The sequence below is a fragment of the Impatiens glandulifera genome, chromosome 3 (assembly GCF_907164915.1).
Source record: "Impatiens glandulifera chromosome 3, dImpGla2.1, whole genome shotgun sequence".
In the NCBI taxonomy this organism is placed as follows: domain Eukaryota; kingdom Viridiplantae; phylum Streptophyta; class Magnoliopsida; order Ericales; family Balsaminaceae; genus Impatiens; species Impatiens glandulifera.
The window spans coordinates 5684624-5710857 of record NC_061864.1 but is presented as its reverse complement, the minus strand read 5'-3'; the positions used below and the strand labels follow the sequence as shown (position 1 = coordinate 5710857).

The 26234-nt window shown below is 29.8% G+C and overlaps 4 protein-coding genes across 4 annotated transcripts; 1 reads left to right on the top strand and 3 right to left on the bottom strand.

Annotated features, from left to right (window-relative positions):
- Positions 1-3763: 3763 nt before the first annotated feature.
- Positions 3764-5397, top strand: LOC124932925. The gene has a single exon (XM_047473637.1). The coding sequence runs from the start codon at positions 3897-3899 to the stop codon at positions 5226-5228; it is 1332 nt and encodes a 443-aa protein (XP_047329593.1). The 5' UTR covers positions 3764-3896; the 3' UTR covers positions 5229-5397.
- Positions 5398-7444: 2047 nt separating this feature from the next.
- LOC124930685 (annexin Gh1-like) lies at positions 7445-9436 on the bottom strand. Its single transcript, XM_047471020.1, has 5 exons — positions 9300-9436; positions 8560-8705; positions 8243-8461; positions 7952-8164; positions 7445-7879 (listed from the first exon to the last, which is right to left on the bottom strand). The coding sequence occupies exons 1-5, from the start codon at positions 9373-9375 to the stop codon at positions 7577-7579; spliced, it is 957 nt and encodes a 318-aa protein (XP_047326976.1). The 5' UTR covers positions 9376-9436; the 3' UTR covers positions 7445-7576.
- A 2018-nt stretch (positions 9437-11454) lies between these two features.
- LOC124931556 (60S ribosomal export protein NMD3-like) lies at positions 11455-13176 on the bottom strand. Its single transcript, XM_047472049.1, has one exon. The coding sequence runs from the start codon at positions 13137-13139 to the stop codon at positions 11586-11588; it is 1554 nt and encodes a 517-aa protein (XP_047328005.1). The 5' UTR covers positions 13140-13176; the 3' UTR covers positions 11455-11585.
- Positions 13177-17816: 4640 nt separating this feature from the next.
- On the bottom strand, positions 17817-21603 carry LOC124931290 (asparagine synthetase [glutamine-hydrolyzing] 2-like). Its single transcript, XM_047471722.1, has 12 exons — positions 21514-21603; positions 21273-21414; positions 21060-21155; positions 20874-20968; positions 20543-20704; positions 20036-20116; positions 19725-19946; positions 19438-19572; positions 18693-18773; positions 18493-18579; positions 18289-18396; positions 17817-18203 (listed from the first exon to the last, which is right to left on the bottom strand). The coding sequence occupies exons 2-12, from the start codon at positions 21382-21384 to the stop codon at positions 18018-18020; spliced, it is 1365 nt and encodes a 454-aa protein (XP_047327678.1). The 5' UTR covers positions 21385-21414; positions 21514-21603; the 3' UTR covers positions 17817-18017.
- Positions 21604-26234: the final 4631 nt, after the last annotated feature.

Sequence of the window (26234 nt, the reverse complement as noted above, 5' to 3'; positions counted from 1 at the left end):
TTGAACAACATGCTATGTTGCCTCTATTTGGATTAAACAACCTTTTTAAAATAAGCCAAATCATTGCCTCATTGGGTATCATGACAGTGATAATTTGTGTATCAGGACGCAAAATGTCTTCCTCTAACCCTTTTATATATTTTATTTTATTTTGAATTATTTCAAAATATTATTACAAAATAGAAAGTCATTACAAATAAATCGATTAAAAAGATGTTTGGTAGGAAAAAAAATGACAATAGAAAAAACCTTATATATATATATATATTAAAATTAGTTGTATATATAATATTAATTAAATTTAAACAAAAAATATTAATTACTTTAAATAGACAAAACAACACACTAATATTAGCAAATGCAACGCTGAAATCAAATATTACAGCTCTATCTATTTGACTTTCAAGTAAGAATGCATTTATTCCGTTATATATAAATATTTATTTTTAAATAGCAGGAAAAGTAAAAAAAAATACAAAATTTATATTGTTTTTATTTATTTATAATGTGTTATTCAATTTATTAATTAAAATATTAAAATATTTATTTATTTTAAATTATTATTTTTTATTATATATTTATATTATTTAAGACTTTGTTCAGTTTGGATTAATTATTTAAATAACTCAATCTATCATACATTATTTTACTCTCATTCATATCAATCACATCCTTAATTTATTAATCTAAAATACTAAAATAATCTATATTTTAAATTATTAATTTTATTTTATTAAGTCTCTTTACTAAATATACGGAAAAAATCTCTAAGAGAAAAACATTAAAAAAAATTATATATCTAGAAGATTATTAAATTTGGTAGGATGGATGGTCACAAAAGGTTAATAACAATTTCTTTATAGCCAAACAAATTAATAATAATAGAAATAGAAACACTACTATAAGTCATATTTGATTGTTCAATTCATGCATCCGATTGATCAACACTAATTCTAAAAAAGATATCCCAACAATATGCTTGTATTAACTCTAAAATCAATCTAATATTTTAAATAAGAATTGAAAATTAAGTCATAGGATAATAAATCTATTAGTTTAATAAGTCTACCCATAATAATCACTAGTATAATACAAAGTAATTAAGAAAAGGATATAATTAAGGAGAAGAAACTAGCCCTAATTAATTACTAATCAGAGAGCTTCCATATAATTTTCAAAGACATTATAGTATTGATTTTGAAAGAATTGTGATCCTTAACTAATGTTGGGGCCCAGTTCTATTTATAACATGTCTTTTTTATATATATATTAATTTATTCTATTTGAAATATTATATCAATCCATATATACATAGGACTAAAACATCAAAATCAAGTTTATTATACTGTTAAAAAAAAAAAAAAAGCATCTTCTGGAAATGGTAAATAATATTTAAAAAATGTTGAAAAATTAATATAAAACGTATCCATAATTAATTGTAAGTAAAACCGCGTTTAAAGCAAATAAAAAATTAAAATAAATTAAACCGCGTTGATGAATAGGTGAGGGATCCCAAGTTCTCTTATTATATCATCTTCTTCCACTTTGACTTAAAGTTGAGTTGACTTTCAACTCATCTTTCTTTACAATTGAGAATTATCATTTTCAACATGTTTAGTGTTTATTATTATTATTTTTTAAAATACATTTCTAGTAATGAATTTATGGGTTGCATTTGCCTAACAGTTAATAATGCTAACTTTTGGGGAAGAATAAATATATATTCTTAATTAAGGGTTGTATTTACTTTTTGTTCTAAATTTGATAAATGATGTACATTGCAATTTGCAAAAATGAAAATATACTTTATAGTAATTGTATAATCATATATACTTTTTAGTTAAGATATTGTTGAAAGCTATGTAACGATTGAAAAGAAGTAATACTTAATATATTTTGGTTGACTAATCTAGTAAAAATGTAATGGTAATTTTTTCAAAATCAATCTTAAATCGTACTATTAATTTTGAGCTCTCTCATAATCTTATTAAGTTTTTGATGAATACAAATCTTTAAGTGCATTAGTTATGTTTTGTATTTTTCTTTATTTGCTTATTTTCTACCTTATTTTTTGAACTATAATTTGAGTCTTAATTTATTTTTTAGTTTTTTCAACAATATTTTACAAAAATAAATAAAATTACAAAATTATGATTATTTTATTTATTTTTTATCATGAGAATTATATCTTAGAGTTTATTCGGATGGTTGTTTTTTTAAAAACCTAGAGTGAGAAAAAAATAATGATTATTGATAATTTTGAGGAAGTAATAATTTTTTTTTTTTGATAAAATGACTTAAAATGTATATTGATATATATAAATAAATTAAAAAATAATAATTTAAAATATAGAGTATTTTAATATTTTGATTAATAATTTGAGTGATGTGATAAATAAGAGGAGAGTGAAATAATGTTTTATTTTGTTTAAATTATTTTAAAATCCAAACCGAAACAACGCCTTATAAAATTAAGGCCACCATAAACTTGTATCCAAACACGCGTAGCTTTCTATTATAAGATTCATTTAATCTGAGTTATATATGACACTCACTTAGTTTAGTAACATAATAATGATTGTTGATGATTTTGAGGAAGTAATAATTTTTTTAGTAAAAATATTTAAAAGGTACATTAATATATATATATAAATAAAATAAAAAATAATAATTTTAAAATATAGAGTATTTTTATATTTTGATTAATAATTTGAGTAATGTGATAAATGAGAGGAGAGTGAAATGATGTTTAATTTTGTTTGAATTATTTAAAAACTCAAACCGAACAAGGCCTTATCATTTATAAAATTAAGGCCACCATAAACTTGTATACAAACACGCATACCTTTCTATTCTAAGACACTCACTTAGATAGATTAGTAACATTAGCTAGATTATTAATTTAATAATCTTATGTAACTTTACCATAATGTTGGTTAGTTAAAATCTGACTTTCTTTATCTAAACAAAGACGTACAATATTCACATTAAGTTTGGAAAAACAACCAAAATTAAAAGTAGCCAATAATAATTAAGAAACAACACTTCAAAGTAAAACTAGTCCACAATAAAACAAAATTGAGTAGTTATCTCTCTAATATTCATTCGAGAAGCAAATTGTCCTTCCTTGAGATCTACTAACTTAATAATTTATTGGACTATGGATTTTTCGTGGATTATTATTATTTTTAATTATAAATTGACCATTTAAAATAAAATAAAATTAATAAATAAAAAGAATATTAATTTTTAATTGACCCTAATATTATCTTTTGTCACCACACAAAATCAAAAATAATATATATTTTGCAAAAACAAAACACAATAATTTTGTTTGACAATTTTTCATCCAAATGAAATAAAAAAAAGAATGTTACAACTTTAATTTACTATATACAGAAAAATAGAAAGAAAACAAATTTCACCAACCTAATTTTTAGTCATTTATGATAAAATATTAATTTACAAATTATTTTTTTTATGGATTTTTTTTAGTTGTGACAGGTATTTTAAGAAAGTGAATAAGATCGGTTATGATTTTGAAAAAGTGAAAATGGTTTGTTTAAAGTATTTAAAATAATATAAAACTGTAAATATGATATCAAATTAATGATAGACAGGGAATTACCAAAATAATAATAATAATAATAATATATAGGTGTGGATTGGCATATAAATTATTAAAAAAGTGATATAAGATGGGAAAACAATTAAGTATAGAAGATCTAGACCATCTCATTGAATGCAGTCTTAAGAGGCAGCGGGCAAAGGGCGTTTATAGAAGCAATTAAATATCAACCCATTTCATTTCAATTCAATCTGGCCCCTCTCTCTCTCTCAGATCTCTCTCTCTAGCGGCTGATCTTACTGAGTGAGAGAGTCACTTACAGTCATCCATGGCTCCACTCCGACATTTCAGTTGCAGCAGCAGCAAGAATAATAAGGTATTCATCACACTTAATCTCCTTCTCTTCTCTCTTCTTCTTTCTTCTGCTGCCCAATCCATTGATCCACCCAGAAAACAGCTCTTCTTAGATCAACCAAAATCATCAACCCACAACAAAAACCAAACCAAACTCATTAAATCTTCATCATCCAAAAACCAAACCAATCTTCACAAACCCACTTCCGAATTCCTCTCCTCCTCCTCCTCCTCCAAGACTAATAATAAAACAAACCTTCTTAAATCCCCCCTCCTCCTCATCAAAGATAAACTTTCATCTCAACTGATCAAGAAACACCTTAATTCCACCTCTTCTTCTAAACCATCTAATTCAACCAAATCAACTTCCGGAACAAAATCCTCCATCGATCTGTCCAAGTTACCCTCCTCACCCAAAAACAAAACAACCAAACCCATTTCCACAAAACTACCAAAATCCCCAGTCCAACTAAACCAAAATAAATCCAAAACCCCAGATAAGCAGCAGCAGCAGCTTAAGAGCACCACCACCACCGACAAGAAACCCATTTCGATTAAATCGCAGAAAAAAGTACAACCCAGTTGGATTGATGAAGACGATGACGAAGACATTGTTTCGGGTCTTACAGATCTACCTTCGAAATTTCAAGAAACTATATACCCTGATTTTAAACAAATGACTTCGACATCAAAGGATTATCTAAAGAAAGCAAATAAAGAGATCACAAAAGGAATGAACCCAATAGTTGGGAAGAAATACGCAGCATCAATGGCTTCCGCAATCTCCTTCGTCTTCATCATAATTCCTCTGGTTTTAGTCTTTCTTCTCTGCAATCGAATCAAATCATACTTCTCCCTCCAGAAACTTCTAATCTTCATCCAAGCTTACCTCGCCATCTACTTCTCAATCCTCTGCATCTCCTCCCTCGTTACCGGCCTGGAGCCGCTCAGGTTTTTCTACTCTACTTCGCAGTCCACCTACATTTGCCTGCAGGTGCTACAGACGCTTGCTTACGTGTTATACCTATTGCTTCTATTGATGTATCTAGTGCTCGTTTTCTCCACCGACACTGGATCGGGTTCTAAGTTATTGGGCCTGGCCCAGACGATAGTGGGCTACGCTGTTGGGCTTCATTATTACATGACGGTGTTTCATCACGTGGTGCTTAGGCAGCCTCCAAAGACTAATTGGAAGGTACATGGGATCTATGCCACGTGTTATCTTGTCATTTGTCTGTTGGCTACGGCTGATAGGACCAAGAAGTCTTATTTGGAAGCCAGCGGTGAAGAGAATAAAAAGAATTAATTATTAATATTTATTATTATTATTATTATTGGTTAAGCGGATGGATCTTTACTATTTTTATTTTAGTTTTAAAAAGGAATTGTAATTTTTCTACCTTTGTTCCCCCCTTATATGCAATTGTTTATTAATATCAATATTTATCCCAATAATTATCATGTTAAATTATTCTAACCATTTTCCTTTAGTTAATAATTTGTTAGATACATATTATGTTTTGAAAATATATTTCACTATTTATCAATTTCTATTAAATAATCTCAAAATTTTATATTATGTTTATATTAGTAATGTAATGATTGATAGATAGATCAAATTTTATTTTCTTTTTTCTTTTTTTGAGTTTATTTTGAAGGTTATTATCTTCAATTGGTGGCAACTACATGGACAACTAAATTACAAAAATATAACTAACCAACTTTAAAAAGCTGGTTTTAACTTCACTAGACACCAATGATAAACGATACTTAAATTATTTTCCTTATTTTAATTTTAAGTTTACAAAAAAAAAATTATTTATTTATTATTTTAAGTTAAAAATTAAATAAAAACAAATAATTATTAAATAAAATAATAAGTAATATATATATATATATATTAAATAAATTCGTTAATAATAAATTGCATATAAAATTTTCAATTTAATTATATAAATAATATATTATTAAAAAAAAAAAACTTAAATTTATAATACATACCAAAAACATGATAATGTTATTTCTAAACCATACAAAAAACATGAATACTTACTCATGTTATTCATATGATCTTCTTCATTATAATTTTGTTCTTTAATGCACACAAGTCACATCTTCTCCATCAATTAGATTTCCTAAACTGTTGGAAACTTTCTCAATAAATCGGGAATATCTCGATAGACTGAATTTGTAATGGTAAGTTATTTGCTCTTGCATATATTACTTTACTCCTGTTACCGAAGAACAAATCGATTCCCTTATCCAACTGGTTAATTCTTATGGACTTGACTCTGCAGCAGCAACGTGCTGGATTATTATAAGCTGCTCGAGAAATAATAACGATCGGATTCGTATATGAGATACGTGTTGCCTCAATTGGACTGTGGTCGGGATTGACTTCAACTCTAGAACAAGATTCGCACATTCGATCTTCAACTGCATATTCAAAGACGACAAAGTATTATTCTAGTATATCTCCTTTTACTTTAATTCTCTCGGATTGGGATTTTGTGCAGATGAATTCTGCATTTATCTCGGATTTTTTCCGTGTTCTTGAACTTTTAGCGCAAAAAAAGTTACAAATTTCTTGGATTCCAATTGGGTTTTGTCCATGTCCTTGGCTGCGACTGTAAATAACTATGTTCAAGACAAACCTCTTCTAACAATTTTGCGTTAAAAGACTAAAACACGAAGAAAATCAGACAGATAAATATTGAATTTATCTGCACAGAATTCCATTCCAAGAGAATCAAAATAAAACTCACAATAGAGAAAAAGAAGTCTTTTAAGTGTCTATACTTGAACAATCCTTTGTCATAGAATATGCATTTCAAGATCTGTGTGAATCTTGTTCGAGGGTTAATTTGTGATTGTTAATATTAATTAGTATTGCGATGCAACGATATATCACATTTGTGATCGGTCAATGAAGAAATTAACTGATAAACACTTGTTAAGGCAGTTAATTAAGGTATTGATTAGTTAGATTATTTAGTTTTCATATTATGTTGATTATTTTCATTTTTTTCAACTTCTCCATCCGTCTTCTCTTTTTTTTCTTTTTATACTGTAGATCGTATCAAAAGTTTTGGTACAAGAAAATTATATCAATATTTTCGTATACTCAAAATGTTATCACATTATTTTCTACTCCCGCTTTACATCATTACTCTATATATATACAATTTTTTTTGATTGAATTTTTTTTAAAGGTACATTTACCGTTCAAATTGACAACTAAACTAAACTAAAAATTAAAATAAAAAACCAACTTTAATTTTTTTTTTGTGCCAATTTCAATGTTAAAAAATACTTCTAATCGACACCAATAATAAACATTACTTAAATTAGAGCCCATGGACCTAACAAACCCAAATCTATTTTCATATAGAGAGTGTTTCCAAATGACAATAATTGGGATTTTGATTTTTTTAGCTGTGCTGTTTTTCCTCAATTTTGACTATCAAGAACCCTTGATCCTTACTTTCAGTTTAGTAGTATCTGATTATGGACTTTAGAAAGTTGCATTTAAATTAATACCCAATCTTTAATAAATAAGTCACAAATAAAAGACAAGAGTTTCATACACGTTTTATTCCGACATTATGTGTCCCTTAATTCTTAGAAGTCTTCTCAATCCTCAATCCTCAATACTCAAACCTCATGTCCCACCAAAGTGAGAAGCATCCTCTTGTAATCACCAGAAGTATCTCCCGAAATGGCATGTTCGAGAGGAACGCTGGCTCTTCGCTGAAACTCTTCCTTTATGCGCTTCATGTCGACTTCAGAACGACTTGCCACAACCCGAGTAAGTGCCCATTCATCAGTACCAATCCCATTTATGGCTAACCGCAAAACCTTAGCAAAATACTTTTCAGGATAAGTCAGACACTTCACTGTTGCTCTTACAAGACTCAAGAAATCATCCTTCTCCTCATCCTTCTCCTTCTTTAAATCCTGTCAAGAAATTCAGTCAAATAGAAATCCCAAAAGCCTCCATTGATTCTTTTCTTTTGTATTATTAAGTACCTTGTTGATAGCATTTCCAAATTCATCGTTATAGTGGTTCAGAGTTGCGTTTATCTGTGCTTTGCTCCTCGTTGTCAAGATCCTGATAACCTCCTCATCGTCATAGTGCTTATTGTTTATCTTTTCATGAAGTATCCTAGCTTCTGATCTTGCCAGCTTGGTGTTTATCTCAGGTCCTTCGTAACGAAATGAGCTCACAAGAGGCACCAAAAGCTGAAATCACAGTTAGATTTGATATAATGAATGAAGTGAATAAGAGTTATGAATTGAAGTTAATTCTAATAGACTGACCTTACGAAAAGCACCATTTGTGTGATATGCAACATCTTCTTCAAGAGATTTCTTGTAACGAGCATGATAGGCTTGCTTTAGGTTCAATAGATCATGAGAGGATCTGGTACAAGCAATTTCCATCAGCACCCAGTTGCTAGAGGTGAACCTCTTTGTGGCCTCGTTAGCCATAAACGCATCGCGTTCAGCAGGATCCAGGGTCCATAGCACAACAATCCTCTGTTTCAGTTAATGATATTATCAAACATTATTAATTGGACTGCAATAATTAAAGTTAGACAAAGTAATTCAATTTGTATGAGTGCAATATAGTGAACCTCAAAGTCACTTGAAAGTTCCCTGTCAAGATCTTTCATAAGATCTTCTCCATATAATTCAGCATAAGTTTCGCGGATCAACTTGCGTTGTGCTGCACCTCTGTGACCCAAGATATCAATAATCAGGTCTTCATTAGTTCCCCATCCTGCATCATCATTAATCTTTCAAATTACAACACATTTCAGAAAACTAAAAGAAAGATTAAATGAACAAAATAGATATAATAGATTAGGTTTTAGACTTTTAGTAACAAATCCAAACAAATGTCATTTCGTGATCATGTTTGATTCAGTATCTGATCCGAATCTTACATAATCAGCTTATTATAAAATAGAGCGTAAAACGTAACAGACAGAAAAACAGTATATAGAACAAGCAAACGAAGATCAAAGAAAGTTGAATCGATAATGAATTTCCAACTAGATAGATAGATATAATCAAATTTCATAACATTTCTAAACTACAAAAATCAAACAGATCAAAGAACGTTGATTCTAGTTAAATCCGTGGATATTCAACAGATCGATCGATCGTCAATCACTTGGAATGCGATAAACTCTGTCATTACTGTCAATTAACACTGATCTGATGCATTTGACGAGTATGTATATCCGCAGGTACCGTATAATATATAAACTATAATCGGAAAAACAGTAAATCGTCTGCATTCATATGCATGCTAGCTTAGCTAGCTAGCTGCTATTGATTGTATTGAAATGATAAAATAGATATGCTAAACCTGCAAAGGCTTTCCTGAGCTGCTCGCAATCCTCGGCCGGAGATGGAATTGTTGGTGGAATCGTCACTGTTGCCATTGATCTCTCTCTCTCTCTCTCTCTCTGCGGAAATCTATCGTTTGATCTCTCACAAGTATTATATATATTGATGCATTTGAGAAATCTTTGTGGAAAAGAAAACGTGAAGAGAGTAATATTATTATTATGACATCTGTCGTTTTTTTATTTATAAGACTTCATTGAAATCAACGTTACTTTTTATTTATTTATTATTAATGTTTATCTTCAAATTAATTTATTTCTGCTTTTTTATTATTTATTTAACTAAACTTTTCTATAAACAAAAAAATTTATTTTTATCCAATCCTTAGAAAAGACTTGACACAATACATTAATTCAATTGCCAATTTTTAATAACAGGAGTAGACATGGCAAATTTCCGGGACCCGGATCCGAACCGAATCGGACCCGATTTTGTCCCCGAAAAAAATTGGTATTTAAATTATTCGAAATTTCGGTTCGAAACCGATGGGTACTCGACTCGAACCGGATCCGGTTTTAAAAAAAAATTATATTTTACAAATTTAATTAATTTTTACAAGTTAATATATTTTTAGTTTTTACATATATTTTAAACATAATTTGATTAAAATTGAACAAAATTTTAATATTTTAAATTATTTGACAATACAATAAAAAATAATTCATGTATTTTACACTTTAAAAAAAATACTTAATGAAAACAATTATAAATATTATATTAAATAAAATAAAACAAACAGACAGTTCTATATTATATAATATCAAATAAATAATATTTAAAAAAATATATATTTTAAAAACAATTTATTTTTCTCTAACCTATCATCCATCTTCTTCCTCATCTCTTCTTCTTTGTTCCCTCTCTTATTTTCAGTTTTTTTTTTCTGCCATTTCACTCAAACTTAAATATAGCTGCAGCGCTTAGAAATGGAATTATGGAAACAAATGCCAGAAGCGAGAGAAAAACGTCTGAGGCTAGGGAACGGCGCCAACACAAACGAAACGGAGAACAAAAAAAAATTAATTATCGAAATATTTTTCGGGTACTCGAACCGAACCAGACCCAAACCGGAAATGATTGGTTCCGACCCGAAATTACCCGAAACCGAAAAACAAACGAATTATCTGAACCAATCGAGTCAGGTATCGGTTCGGTTCCTTCGGGTATCCAACCCATCAGAGCTAAAATGCCATGCCTAAACAGGAGTTGAAATAACATTTGGAAGCATATTTTTTCTTCTTCTAACAAAAGTGAAATCCAAAACACCATATCGAAAACATTATAACATTTGACTTTTCTTTAATTTTGTAAAGTATGATAAAATGTATAATATTTGATGATCATACTCAACATTAAACATTACTAAGGCTAAGGCTTTGTTCGGTTTGAGTTATTTCAACAAACTCAAACTTCTTTTCACTCCCTCTTATCAATTACATCACTCAATTCATTATCCAAAATACTAAAATACCATTTATTTTAAATTACTATTTATTATTTTATTATTATATATCATCACCAATCATTACTCATTTTCCCCCTCTAAGTTATTACAATAACCCCAATCCGAACAAGGCCTAAATTTTAATATTCAAATTTCAAATCAACCCATCTAATAAAAAAACAATCTGATTAATGACAAGTACATACTTTTTTTTATGTAAAGATGCTTCTTCTAACTTTCAATAGAAAATGAAAGATGCTTCTAACTTTCCAACCAATTCTCACTCACTGCCTACTAAAGAGAGTAAAGATTATGCATTAAAATTTAATATTCTAAATAATACAAACCCCTTTAAGATGTTGTGCTCTTTAGAGTCATCATCTTTGGTTAAGAATATTTGAACAGATTCCAAAATTATCAAGTTAAAATAGTCATCATTGTATCCCCTTTTACATCAAAAGGAGAGGCTAATGGAAGATTTCATATGTTAATCTTAAAACAAGTTCATAATCATCTATTTCTAGTCTATGTACAAATATATTTGGATTTTAAAGGTAATTCATTAAAAAAAATGACAAACAACAAAGTCTAAAGAAGAAACAATTTTCCCAAACAACAAACAAGTTTAGTTCCAGCTACAAAATTTGCAACAAAATAAGACATAGTTTCACAAATAGAGTCGAGAGAAAAAAACAGCCACTTAAAAAAAAGTACTTTCAAAACGAAAAAATAAATCATCAAATCCCATAACAGAAAATAGCACACCAACAAAATCTGAACTTTGACAAAAACATAACTTACTTACTCACTCATGTTACCATCATCATCAACTTCATCTTCATTATCATCATTTAGTTCAAGATCAGCCAGCAGTTCATCCAAAGGCACAGAAGGCACATCCTCTCCATCAGTTACAGATCCCATTTCAGACGGCTGATATTCCTTATTCCTATATAAAGATATATTAAACCTCAAATCCGGATTTTCCTCCAAATCCCTCAAGAAACTTTCATATTCAGAATCCCTCTTCTCTTCTTCTCCTCTAAGCCCTCTAGCATTAGGATCAACTTCCATATTCAAAGATTTCAGCTTCCAAGACCGCACCTTCTTTCCATGTTTCCTCAGACGTCTCTCCTCGTAGCATTTCTTCACTAAGATCGCTTCAGGAACAACAAGACCTCTATACTTATCAAGCTCAATATCATTGCTATTAGCACCATATAAGTCATATCCAAGAGCATAGTCTCCCGGATTCAACAAATGGCCCAAATGAGTTCTTATATTAAATATTGTATCATTTCTACCAAAATCTGACACTCGAGCAACTTGGGCATCGGCCATTAAGTACTTAGAACCAGCAATACTAACTTCTGAGGAGATTACCTCAATATCTAGAACAATATACTGAACGAGCTGCCGACTTGTAAGTAGTGATTTGAATCCGACTCGCCAATACTGATCGGCGTCTAGAAAACAGTGCCTGAGGCTAATAGGGTCCAAAAGGGATATAGTGTTGCTAACTTTAATGCAAATTACGATTGGTCCGAGATTTCCCAAGCTGTTTGAAACTTTCGACGGTAGACAGATGAGATCTTCGCGACAGATTGGGCATATCTCGACTGAAAAAGTGTATTTGTAATGGTAAGTATTGCTCTTTTGGTCTTGAGAGACAAGTTGTTTATCGTCGCGACTTTTGATTGGAACGACCTTCCCTAGAAACTCGATGAATTTCACAGCGTGACTCCTGTTACCAAAGAAGAAATCAATTCCCTTATCCAATTGATTGATTCTTATGGATTTGACTGCAGCATCGTGCTTGAGTATAAGCTGCTCAAGAAAGAAGAATGACCGTCTATGAGAGACGTGTTGCCTCAATTGGACTGAGGCCACCCACTGGTCAGGATTCGCTTGAACTCTGGAACAAGATTCACACATTTGGTCTTGAACGACATACTCGACTACATATGACTGTTCAAGTATAGCCCCGTTAAGGACTTCTTTCTGAACAGTCAGCTTCACTTTTATCCTCTTGGAATGAGGCTCAGTCCAGATGAATTCAGCATTCACCAGCCTCATTTTGTTGATATTTTTCAGCCTCTTAACGCAGAAGGTAAGAAGCTCTTTAGATTCTAGCTGTGTTTTTATCCACGTCCTTGGTGGCTGTAAATAGCTATCGCATTCGGGGCAGTGTATGATAATCACATGCTTTTGTAAGCCTTCTGTGATATCAACTTCTGATCGAAGACATTTCACGCACATGTTGGCAGCATTAGGGATCATTGAGATACCACATTTGCAACATAGAACATTACCGACTGTTTTCTGGACGGTGAACATGCCTGATTCCATGGCCATGGCTACAGACCTGAAGGAATAAAATAATCAATGAAACATCATGATTTCATTCAAAATCAATGTTCTGTCATAGTTTTATTTGTTGGGTCAAGAAATATCAGATCTTAATGAAGTAAGAATTCTCTAATTTGTCTAAACAATCCACAATACAAAAGCAACTATGAGATGAAACGAGGAAAAGGGTTTTCAAATTTAAGCTAACTGAAGACTCATATTGCATGTTTCATCTCATAGTTTTAAGCTAAAAGAAATCTGAAGCATAAGTTTGATTCTGCTTCATTTAGCTTTAAAACAGCGTTTATCTATAGGCCTCAACAGGCTCCAAAGATTAATTCCTAATACCGCCATAATGCACAGAAACTCAGCTGAAGAGAGACCTGAATAGAATTGATAAACCTACAGTTTTATCACACTTAAAATTCAGCTATACAATAACTAGATTGAGATTTCCTCAACAAACAAACAGTAACTAGCATATCCTATCATCTGTAACAATATAAGGCATCCATTGACCTAGAAAACTTAACAGAATGAAGTCAAATTTCACAATTCTTCTAAAGGTGACAAAACGTGTGCTAGCATCCAATTCAAAGAAACTTAATAGTATCTCGATATATCCTCGTAGGCAAATAAACAATCACAATACAAAAAAAGCAAAAGCAAATTCGAGATGAAAAGAAGAAACGGGAATCTCATGCTAGTTTTTGTTTTCAAACATCATTTCCGATATAAATCATATCATTTTCAGAATAAACCTCTTTCACAGATTAGGGTTTCTTACCAGACGGCTTCTGATGATGATGATGTGATTGTAATCGCCGGAGAAAGGTGGCGATGGAGAGAGATGGAGAATCTGTGACCTTGCTTTGCCTATGAAGTTGAGAAAGAGGCTAGGTTTTCTATTTAGGTTTCTCCTCTATATTTCTTCAAGGCGGCGTTAACCATATCATTCATTAAACCTAAATATTTTATTTATTATTTTTTTAAATAATATTAAACATAAATTCTATACACTCATATTTTTGTATATCGAAACGTAATGTACTGTTTCATATACCAATATTTTATAATGAAAAAATCAAATAAATATTTTATAAAAAGAAATCAAACCCACTGAGATAAAATCAAATTAGTTTTGTTTAGTGAAAATTAAAAAGGTAAATAATTTATGATGACTAAGTGAATTTAATTTAAAATGAAAATAAAATTTTGATTATTTATAACTTTATTAGTCATTATGTATTATTTGTTTACAAATATTATATATATATATATATAATCTTACTATTTTTTATACTAAAAAAATCAATAATTTGTGATATTTTGTGATAATGTATTTTATAGATTGAGTTCTAAGTGTTACTTGAACACTTATGAAGTAATTCAAATTAAAAATTTATAAGAATAATTGTTGAGTTGAGAAGATATATTAACATTCTAAATCTTGTTTAGAGTTATAACAAATCAAAATCATCTATAATTTTTTTTATCCCTTTTCTTCTCTTATCCAAACTCTTGATCATTTTCTACTACAATATAAATACTTAATACTTAAAGATTCTTAACCCTAAACCACGATAAAGATGATATGATAACGGAGAGATGGAGAATATCTGACATTGTTTTGACTATGAAGTTGAGAAAGAGGCTGCAGCAGATAATTTGAGGTTTTCTACTTATGTTTCTCCTCTTATTTCTTTTCACATTTGTAAGGAAATTATAATTCATTAAACACAAATATTTTATTTTAATATATTAATATTTATTTATTATTTGTTAAAAATAATATTAAAATATATAATATTTATATTTATTTATTATTTTCTCAAGTTTATCCTAACATTCTTATTATTTTAATTTTTTTTTATAATATTAATATTTTTAGAAAAATGAATACTTTAAAATCTGTTTTCTTAACTTATAAAATCTCTTATTACTGAAATTAATTTCCAATTTTTTCAATTCACTAAATAAACCTTTTATATTAATCATAATCTTATATCATAGATTACATTAAATATATCTTTTAATAAATAGTTTTTATATACAAAAATGGTTTAACAAAAATAAAAATAACTCATTATTAATTATATGGTCTAAAAGTTATATTTTAAAAAATAATAATATAAATTTATAATCGTATAAAAATATTTAATTTTAATTATATATGATTTGAAATTAAGACTTTTAAATAAAATATTAAATTATTATTATTTTCCTTATTTTAATTTTAAGTTTACAAAAATGTATGTATGTATTTATTTATTATTTTATATTTAAAGTTGAAATTTTAATAAAAACAAATAATATAAAATAAATAATAAGATTAAATAAATTCGTTAATAATAAATTGCATATAAAAATTTCAATTTTGTTTTTGATAAATACAACTCTTATATTATATAAATATAAATTATTTAATGTTATTTTCAAAAAAACAAATTCAATTAAATTTATAATACATACCAAAAGCATTCTAAACATACAAAAAGCATGATTTACTGGTATTTATCCATCCAATGGTCCATCATCTTCACCATCAAACCCATTTAATTTCAGACTCAATTTCGGATTCTCTTTCAAATTCTTCAATAAATTTTCATATATTCAGTATCTTCTCCTCAACTATAACTAGCTAGCATTAGAAGTATTTATCCTTTGAGTTCTTATAAAAAAATATTTTAAATAACTTAACCCAGATGGATTCAGATTTAGCGGTTTTATTTTCTTCATTTCCTTAAGCCTTCTAAAGCAAAAAATATTACAAGTTTATTGGATTTCAATCGGGTTTGATACATGTCCTTGGTGCCGACTGTAAACAGCTATGTTCAAGACAGCCTCCGTATGCAATAGCTATTTACAGCCGTCTAGGACATGATCGAAACCAAATTGAAATCGAAAATACTTCTAACATTTTTTGTGTTAGGAGACTTAAGAATCTGAAGAAAATCAGGCAGGTAAACGCACAATTCATCTGAATTAAGCCCCACTCAAATAGAATAAAAATAAATGATACAATATTTTCTATAAGAACTCATTGAATGAACAAGTAGTTCAGATTATCAGATCATATTGATAGTTCAAAAAAATAATTTAAAAGCTTATACTTGAACAATAATTTTTCGTTCGAATATGCAGTTCAAGATCATATGTGCGAATCGTGATTATTAATATTGACTATCATAATGGCCATAAACAAAAATTTGTGGTCGTAATTGTATTTCTAAACATTGTTTACATATTTAATTTTAGGGTATGTTCTTTTCATTTCCTGGATTACAATTTTGATCAAAATAGTTTGACTGATTTTTTCTCATTGATAATTTAAAAGCATAAGTTGAGAGATTTATTGTCTGCCTGCTTGATAAACATATCATGAGTGAATGACTTTATTTTTTTTCTAAATTATTGTTTGTCCTTAATGTCTAGGCAGAAACTAACAATTCAACCAATTGGAGATCTCTTTTTATTGAGTGTTGGTGAAGGGTCTAGCAAAGGTTCTCACGCGAAATACGTACTTCTTCTGATTTTTTGGATCTAGCTAGTATCCTTTTTCTTTTTAGTTTTAAATAAATTATTGGATCTTTGTGTTATGTTCCTTGTCTTAGCATCAATATGCCATGAAGAATGTTAAAGTGTATGGAACATTGAATGATTAGTGTAGTTGTATGAAAGATGTGATTGACTTGCTCATTTATTGTTCAAGGCTAATAATAGCTAATGAATGAATGAATGAATGCAGTACATGAGAAGATGAGCAAAAGGGCAATTCACAAGGCATTGTAAGAGTCAACTGCTCTTGTTGGTGACAGTGTTGTGCAAGTTTACCTTCTTAGAGCCTTTTTGAAGAATATTTCAAGGATTTAGTTTTTTTCTTCTTCTTTATTTGTTCTCCCCTCAGTGCTTTTTTGAATATTTATCTCATAAGTTAACAATGTTCTTTTTGGTTGTTCTACATTTGTTTACTCTTTTCTTCCTCTACTTTTTACTTTCTATTGTGAATGTTTGGACATCGATGTCCTTTCAAATCTAGTTTTGTTTCACTTTTTATTCCTTTATGTTTGTGGAGATTTGTTTTGTCATTCCAATGGGGGTATTTTTTCGTGATGGCAGAGTCCTGCAATCATTGATCTTTTGTTTATTTATTTTGATAGAAGAAATGCCTCAATGGTTGCACGCATCAATGTCAATTGCTTCTTCTTCTCAAGCCATAATAATACCAACAAACAACATCATCTCTTTTACAGTAAGCAACCTGAATCAAATTTAGTTGCCCTCCCATTAGTATGATTAGGCTATAAAATTAAAGAGAATCTTGAGATCACATTTTAAGAGTAGCTAAATGATTGTATTATACCTGAATTGTAATACTAGTTTAGAAAAACAAACAGAAAGCAGAGACGATTCTTAACAAAAACCAAACACTTCCCTCGCGAACTCAAGCTTTCTCTACGTTCTATGAATCATGAAATCTTACGTTACTCAAGTGACCAGAATCAACCTAATAGAACAAACATCACTCAAAGAAACCTTCATAGTTTAGAATGAAAATTTTCAATAATTAAGTGTATTAGTGATAAATACTTAATAAGAGTAACTATCCATTAATATTTACCATAAGTAATATATTTCATTATCAAAATAAGAAAATATAGGTATTTAATTCATCATTAATTATTTGTCCACAAATATAATAATACAGAACTGCTTATTATCCAATCTAAGAGAGAAAGAGCAGATAATTTTGACATAACTTACACTTCACTAGTGTTACCAAATGTCTTTGGCAAATAACTAAATAAACAACTATAGACCATTGTAATAATAATAATAATAACATTCTCATTTGAGATTGATCTTCTAATATTGAATTACAAGTTAAGTACAACCATTGGAATTTCCTACTGCTGCTGCTGCTGCTTTATCGTAAGCATCGGAATGAACCCCAATTGCAGCGCGCCCAGATGGGTCAAGGTTCTTCGACCATGTCTCATCCCATTCTACTGCTTTCGCTGTGCTGCAAGCTATGCTAGGCCCTCCTGGAACTGTCAATCTTGCCGCATTCTGCGACACAAATTTATATAATAAATAATCAATCCCCAACCCTTTTACATCTACTTATGATCAGCATAATTACTTAGTGTCTAACCTTGGGAAAGAACTTCTCAAAGATGGTCCTATAATAATATGCCTCTTTTGTCAATGGAGTGTTTTCAGGATAAACAAAGCTGGCATGTCCCAACATTACATCGGTAACCTGTTCTCATTCATACCCCCAACTCACCCATCCATCAAAATATCTCTATTCATCTAAAACCAGATCAAAATTTAATTAATTCTTCTAAATAATAACCTGTTCGTTTGCGTGAGCCTTCAGCCCATCAATCCAACTGTATCCAACACCATCACTGAACTGTTCCTTCTGCCTATATAAAATGTGCTGACCAAAACAAAAATAAACAATTCACAACTGGTTAGAAAGGAAATAAGGAACTCACTTCCATTACAACAATCAATAGGTTGTTGCATGATTCACACAAAGAATTAACAAACCTTTGGGAGATATGGCTTCTTATCATCATCAAATGCATTACGCAAAACCCATTTTTCAATCCTTCCCAGATCAGGCCTAATCTGCATTTAATAAATTTGTTTTGTTAGCTAACAGTTCGTATAATGGTAAGCAGATATGCATGCTTGAAAGCATAATTCATAGTCTGCTAGAGAAAATCTTTGGAATCTCAACACTTTAAATTTTCCATAAAACCATGTTATTGCAATATGTTGAAAGAAAATGCAGACATGAAGTAGGAAGAACAAAAGTCAAGCACTGGTAAGGCTATTTTGTCATAATGTTGAACATAATCTCGGCAATTCTACATTTGTTATGTCAGTCAAAAATCAATCAATCAGACAGACAAAAAATCTCTATACCAAATTAAGGAAAAGTAGATTATAATATAGAAAATAATAAGTTTACCTGCAACAAAAATCACATTATAATCTAAATCATGATCATCCAAAATACCAAACAAACAAATAAAAACATTTTCAATTTTAACTTTGGCAATTTTCCAATGAGATCGTCAGATTATAGCAAAATATTAGTTTCCAAATAGGCATTCTGCTCCCAGAAATGCCACATAAGAGCACCCATGTTTCTTAGATGCGTTTCAAAGATGGTAAGCTTTTGACAGGATACATTACCATTTTGAACACCCTTTTCAACAAAGATGCCACGCATATCCCCCCAGAAAAAGAATAAACACCTTTTTTCAACAAAAACAGGATACATTACCATTTTGAATTCCGGGTCAATACTCATGGCAACGTTGATGAATTCTTTGTCTAAGAATGGTACACGAGGCTCAACACCCCATGCTGATGTTGATTTATTGGCCCTCAGGCAGTCATACATATGGAGAGCTTTAATCTGATATCACATTAAGCACCAATCAAAACATCAAGTCTTTTAGTAATAATGTTTATGACAATAGACTTTATCTTGACATTAAATCCATTTGATCAACATTTATACAGAAGAAAAAAAGTACAAAAAAAAACACATTGCCTGCCTTCAAGTACCTTTCGACATGATTCTTGATGGAACTCATCCTTGTTAGGTGCCTTGTGGAAATACAAATAGCCACCAAAAATCTCATCGGCACCCTCTCCAGAGAGGACCATTTTGACACCCAACGATTTGATTTTGCGGGACATGAGAAACATTGGAGTACTTGCTCTGATTGTAGTAACATCATAAGTTTCAATGTGGTAGATAACGTCTTCAAGAGCATCGATTCCTTCCTGGTATAGTAGTGGAAATAGAACTCTTCAATTACAGTTAATAAATGAAAATTAAGCAGCTTCTTACAATTGAATTCAAGAAGGCAGACCTGAACAGTGAAGTGAAACTCATGGTGAGCGGTTCCAAGATAATCTGCAACCTCTCTGGCAGCTTTAAGATCTGGGGAACTCTGAGATCAATAAAAACCGAACAAGGACATAAACAAAGATATAAATCAACCAATAAAGGACATATTCATAGTCTAAGATTTGGTCTATTTGGATGGAAAGATACTGCTACAATTTTACGTAGGCACTACATATCCACATCTAAATTGGTTTAAGGCAAGAGGCATCCTTGTGAGATGTGGTTTTCAAAAAGAAACCCTCACCTAATATCATTACTAGCACCAATCTAACTTGTTAACCTTCTAAACAAGAAAAAATATCTATGTGACTGGTGATCTTTGAATTAAAATGTCACCTAGACCATACATGCGGTAAATTTATAAAACACAGAGCATGGTATTTATGGATAGTGGAGCTAATGGAACTGCGTATAAAAAAAAAGATTAATAATACTGCTAAAAGAATCAGCTTGACTGTAGTATGAGGACCTTCAACCCAATGCAAAATGTATGCAACTGTAAGCCCCATTGTGAAGCAGATTCTGATTCTGCCATGTAACGAGATGTCACAGATGCAACAAGTGACGAGTCTAGACCTCCAGAAAGAAGTACACCAAATGGAACATCTGTCATAAGTCTCTTGATAACTGCCTGCATGTACATACAAATAAAGAAGAGTGAATGCAAATTTGTAGAGTTTTAGGACTGATCTGTTCTCCAGATTCATGAAGTTACTTCAGACGGTTCTTTATCTTCTTTATGACTGAAAAGTCTTAGGTAAAATATAGGAAAATGTATGAGCAACCATGCAAGCACAAACCTTCTCAAATGCTGCACGCAAGACCAAGGGATCATATGGTGTGGAAGGTGTTTGTTCAAGGTACCATTGTGGATTATACCACCTCCTCAATTCCCCTACATCAAAGAAATACATGGTGAAAGACCTTAAAATTTTATGATCTGAAATTTTTCCAAAGTTGAAGAAGCCAATTTCATCACAACACACCAGTTTTACTAGAATATAAGTGCCCTGGGGGGAAACTGATGAACCTTTCACAATCATCACTTAAAGCTTTCATCTCTGATGCAAACCAAACAGAACCTGCAGAGAATACCAACGAGTTCATTCATGCCTATTTGACCAAGGAAACTTTCTTACTCATAATAATAGGCAATAAGATGAACTCAAGAATAGGAGAAAAAGGTAAAACTAGCATACCGTCGAGTCCCCATCCCATGTAAAGAGGTGTAATGCCAATAGCATCTCGAGCAGCAATATAACTTTTATCACGAGTATCAACAAGGACAAAAGAGAACATCCCATCCAACATGTCCACAAATTCCTCCCCATGTTCTTCATACTGAAGATATTACAATTGAGAACAATGCAAATCTACATCAGAAGATGATAACAATCCACATATGACAGTAACAAAGCTGGCCAAAAATTGAGCACTTACAAGATGTGCTATCACTTCACAATCACTTCCAGTTCGAAATACATGAGACTTGAGCTTCTCACCTAACAGTTTATGGTTGTATATCTCCCCATTGACCTACAAACAGATGCACCAATATAAAATAAAAATTTAATCAAGTCATAAAATGCAAAGCAGAAAATACAAAAACAAAAACAAAAACAAAATCAAAGGTATGTTTAAGAAAGAAGGTCGGCTTACTGTGACAACAACAGTCTTGTCCTCATTATAGAGCGGCTGATCTCCAGACGATGGATCAATAATAGCTAGGCGTTGATGAGCAAGGTAACAATCCTCATAGCAATGCAAGCCACTCCAATCAGGACCTCTATGGCGCAACCTATACTTTGCATTTATAATAATAATAAGAAAATGTCAAGTCCTGATGATGTAAGTCTAAAATTTTAGGTAGGTCACATGAAACGCCATCTCGCATTATCAGCTCTACATAAATTAGCGCCAGCCAAACAAGAATCAAATTAGTCCGGATCCTTTGCCTATGATAAGCTCGCAAATCCAAGAGATAGAAGAAACATGCAAATGAATGGCGAAGCATTACGAATGAGATAGAACAGAAGAATGCAAATGAAGAACGATCGATCTTCTTCCAATGAATCAATGATTCCTGTTCGGTCGGAATGCATGCAATGCAATGCAACAAACAAGAGATGAATCGATCATTTACCTCCCGGAGAGCTCGATGACTCTAGCACGCTTTGCCTGAGATGTATCTTCGGATCCGAAAATGGCTAGTATTCCACACATTGCGAGAGAGATCTTATTTTTCTTTCTCTCTCGTCCGTCTCTGCGAAGAATGGAAAAGACTCGCTCCTCTCACAAATATATAAAATAATTATGCGTTTCAATTTTCATAATATTAATACAGTTTGTAAATATTCAATTACAAAGCATTATTATTAGTTATATGTTTCTTCAAAACTATATATTTAACAAATAATATTTTACACGTAAAATATAATAGTATTTAAATTATAATCCAACAAATAAAACTTTCTAATTCAATATATGTATATATGTAATCAACAAATAACACTATAATCTTAGTTATAATCTTACTTAAAAAAGTATCACTATAATCTTAGTTAAAGTAACACTATGATATCAAAAGTCAACAAATAACACTTAGGCATTGTTCGGTTGGGGTTATTTAAATAATTTAATTCACTCTAACATTTTTTCTCTCCCCCTCTCATCAATTACATCATTCAATTCATTACCCAAAATAGTAAAATACCCTTTATTTTAAATTACTATTTATTATTTTATTATTATATATCAATACATTTTAACTAATTTTACCCAAAACATTCTCATCTTCTCAAAATCATCACCAATCATTACTCATTTTCCCCTTTTAGGTTATTACAATAACCTCAATCCGAACAAAGCCTTATTAGATTATATCAAAAGTAATCATTTTTCATTTTTATGATAATAAAAAATATCAAAATAAATTTATATCAATACAAAATAATCAATTATAAATGTGATATTGTGATAAAATATTTCTAAAAGACTGGCTCATTAGTCAACATTTTGAATTGTTGTAATCTTCTATTTTTGTAATAGAGAGTGACCATGCATATGTTCCACTACTTCTATATTTAAGATATTGTTTTCTTATCTAATTTTTTAAAATAATTAAGTTAACTAATATGATTAAAGTTCACATAATTTAAAATAGTGGTGATTAATCATCACCATTTTTATCTATATTAAAAAATAATTTTTATGATGATTTTGAGTAAGTAATATTTTTTTTAATAAAAATGACTTAAAATATATTAATAAAAAATAATAAAATAAAAAATAATAATTTAAAATATAAAGTATTTTAGTTAATAAATTTAGTAATTTAACGAAAGGGAGGGAAGTGAAATTAAATTGAATTAATTTAAGTTATTTAAATTATGGTTTTGAGTAGGGTTGTCATCACTCTCGAATGAAGAATAAAAAACGAATCTATAATATTATAATTTTTTTCCTGCTTTAAATAAACCATTTTTCTTGTTAATAAAAAAATAGACAATACAAATAGATGAAATTGCAAAAAAAATAAAAATAAAAAAATTATTGTAATATATCATGAATTCAAATTAGTCTTGTAAGAAAATGAAATGATATTTTGAGGTAGAAAATTACAAATTCATTGTAATTAGTTTTTACATGAAAACAATTATATGTTAGAACATTTAAATGATAAGTATTATAATAAAAGAAGTGAATATATACCATTATCCAGACGAAAAATATAAGTCATCTTACAAGTTTGAAGCCTTCAATACAGGTGTTATTTGAGTTTAACAATATTTGGTTATTTTATATCTTAAAAACATATGTTATTATTTTGTACAGGGTAATAAAATGTGTATCTTTTAATTATTTTAATCGCTTACTTTTAGTCTATAAATTATTATTTTTAAATAAATCGTTTCAAATTTTTAAAAAATGACACCAAGGTCATATGTTCATTTTTTCCTTTAAACATAATCATTCTGAAACCCTTCAACCTTCAACTATTCTCATAGTTGACTTTTGTCTCACCAATTATTGTTAGTTTTAAACCTTAAATTATTTGTTATACTAATTGTCCTAAAATTGTAATTTATATTATTTTATGGGTAAAGTTGCAGAAAGTGTAATTTATCATTAAGAAATGATGAGTGAGAATTTTAAAGAAATGACGTGACTAAATTTGACCGAAAAAATAACAAAATTTTTCTCTATTATTTTTTCTCATCCTTAATCATTTTTTTATTTTTCTAACCAATGATATAGTGAGATATCATTATCTCCCATATTCTCTCAAATTCCCTTTCTCTTGTCACTTCGCTCTATAATTCTCTCAATCAATATATACTTTCAATATATGAGATAAAAAAATAAAATAAAATAAAAAAAGTGATAAAAACGTATTTGATGACTTTTTCTTTAACTTGAAAGAAGTCGATTACTTTTTCTGAATTTTTTTGGGATTATTTATTTACTTTTTTTTAGATTTGAGTGATTCTTTAAGGGTGTGTTTGATAAGAGGAATTGGAATTGGAATTGGCATTGGAATTCTAATTTCAATTTCATGAGAATTGATATTGAATTACAATTCAATTCCTATGTTTGGAAAAATTATAGAATTGTAATTCAATTCTAATTCCTATGTTTGGGAAAATGATAGAATTGTAATTTAATTCTAATTCCTATGTTTGTAAAATAAAATATCGGTTCAAAATATTAACTTTTTAAATATGTTTTCACGTTTAACATGATTTTCACACGTTTTAACAAGTTTAACACGTTTTTCACGTTTTTGGCACGTTTTTAACATGTTTAATACGTTTTCACACGTTTAACATGTTTTTCACGTTTAACACGTTTTTGGCATTTCTAACACGTTTTACACATTTTTGACACGTTTAATACATTTTCCCACGTTTTGGCACATTTAACACGTTTTTCATACGTTTTTCACGTTTTTCATACGTTTTTTCACATTTTTCACGTTTTTCACACGTTTTCACAAGTTTTTCACATGTTTTAACACATTTTCACGTTTTTCACACGTTTTTCACGTTTTCACACGTTTTTCACGTTTTTAACACGTTTTAACAAGTATAACACGTTTTTCACGTTTTCCACACGTTTTTCACACGTTTTATCAAGTTCAACACGTTTTTCATATTTTCACACGTTTTTACGTTTTTCACACGTCTTTACACATTTTAACAAGTTTAACACTTTTTTCACGTTTTTGGCACATTTTTAACTTGTTTAATACGTTTTTCACACGTTTAACATGTTTTCACGTTTTTCACACGTTTAACATATTTTTGGCATGTCTAACACGTTTTACACATTTTTGCCACGTTTAACACTTTATTTCACGTTTTGGCACATTTAACACGTTTTTCACATGTTTTCACGTTTAACATGTTTTTCACACAATAAACATGTTTTTCACGTTTTCCACACGTTTTTCATACGTTTTTCACACGTTTTAACACATTTTCATAGTTTTCACACGTTTTTCACGTTTCCATACGTTTTTCACATTTTCACATGTTTTTCACATTTTTAACACGTTTTCCACACGTTTTCACACGTTTTCACGTTATTCACACGTTTTAACAAGTTTAACACGTTTTTCACGTTTTCACACATTTGAACAAGTTTAACATGTTTTTCACATTTTGGCACGTTTTTAACATGTTTAATACGTTTTTCACACGTTCAACATGTTTTTCACGTTTTTCACACGTTTAACACATTTTTGGCATGTCTAAAACGTTTTACACATTCCAAACATGTGAAAAACTTGTTAAACGTGCCAAAACGTGAAAAACGTGTTAAACGTGTCAAAAATGTGATAAATGGGTCAAAAATGTAAACAAATGTGTTAAATGTGTCAAAAAAGTGAAAACGTGTTAAACGTGCCAAAAACGTAAAAAATGTGTTAAATGTGTCAAAAACGTGAAAATGTGTTAAACGTGTCAGAAACGTGTTAAATATGTGAAAAACTTGTTAAACGTGCCAAAACGTGCAAAATGTGCCAAAGTGTAAAAAATGTGTTAAACGTGTTAAAAACGTGAAAAACGTGTTAAATGTGTCAAAAACGCATTAAACGTGTCAAGGATGTGAAAACGTGTTAAATGTGTCAAACGTGTCAAAAACATGTTAAACGTATTAAA

What these genes read in the sequence shown, in the direction of transcription:
- LOC124931556 (XM_047472049.1), bottom strand. Translation starts at nt 13,139, where the DNA reads ATGGCCATGGAATCAGGCATGTTCACCGTCCAGAAAACAGTCGGTAAT.
- LOC124930685 (XM_047471020.1), bottom strand. Translation starts at nt 9,375, where the DNA reads ATGGCAACAGTGACGATTCCACCAACAATTCCATCTCCGGCCGAGGAT. An exon ending in GCTCAGGAAAGCCTTTGCAG is followed by an intron (nt 8,706 to 9,299) that starts GTTTAGCATATC and finishes ATGATGATGCAG; the next exon opens with GATGGGGAACTAATGAAGAC. An exon ending in TTGGAAATGCTATCAACAAG is followed by an intron (nt 7,880 to 7,951) that starts GTACTTAATAAT and finishes ATTTCTTGACAG; the next exon opens with GATTTAAAGAAGGAGAAGGA.
- LOC124931290 (XM_047471722.1), bottom strand. Translation starts at nt 21,384, where the DNA reads ATGTTGGATGGGATGTTCTCTTTTGTCCTTGTTGATACTCGTGATAAA. An exon ending in TTGACCCGGAATTCAAAATG is followed by an intron (nt 18,774 to 19,437) that starts GTAATGTATCCT and finishes TATTAAATGCAG; the next exon opens with ATTAGGCCTGATCTGGGAAG. An exon ending in TTGAGAAGTTCTTTCCCAAG is followed by an intron (nt 18,204 to 18,288) that starts GTTAGACACTAA and finishes TTTGTGTCGCAG; the next exon opens with AATGCGGCAAGATTGACAGT.
- LOC124932925 (XM_047473637.1), top strand. Translation starts at nt 3,897, where the DNA reads ATGGCTCCACTCCGACATTTCAGTTGCAGCAGCAGCAAGAATAATAAG.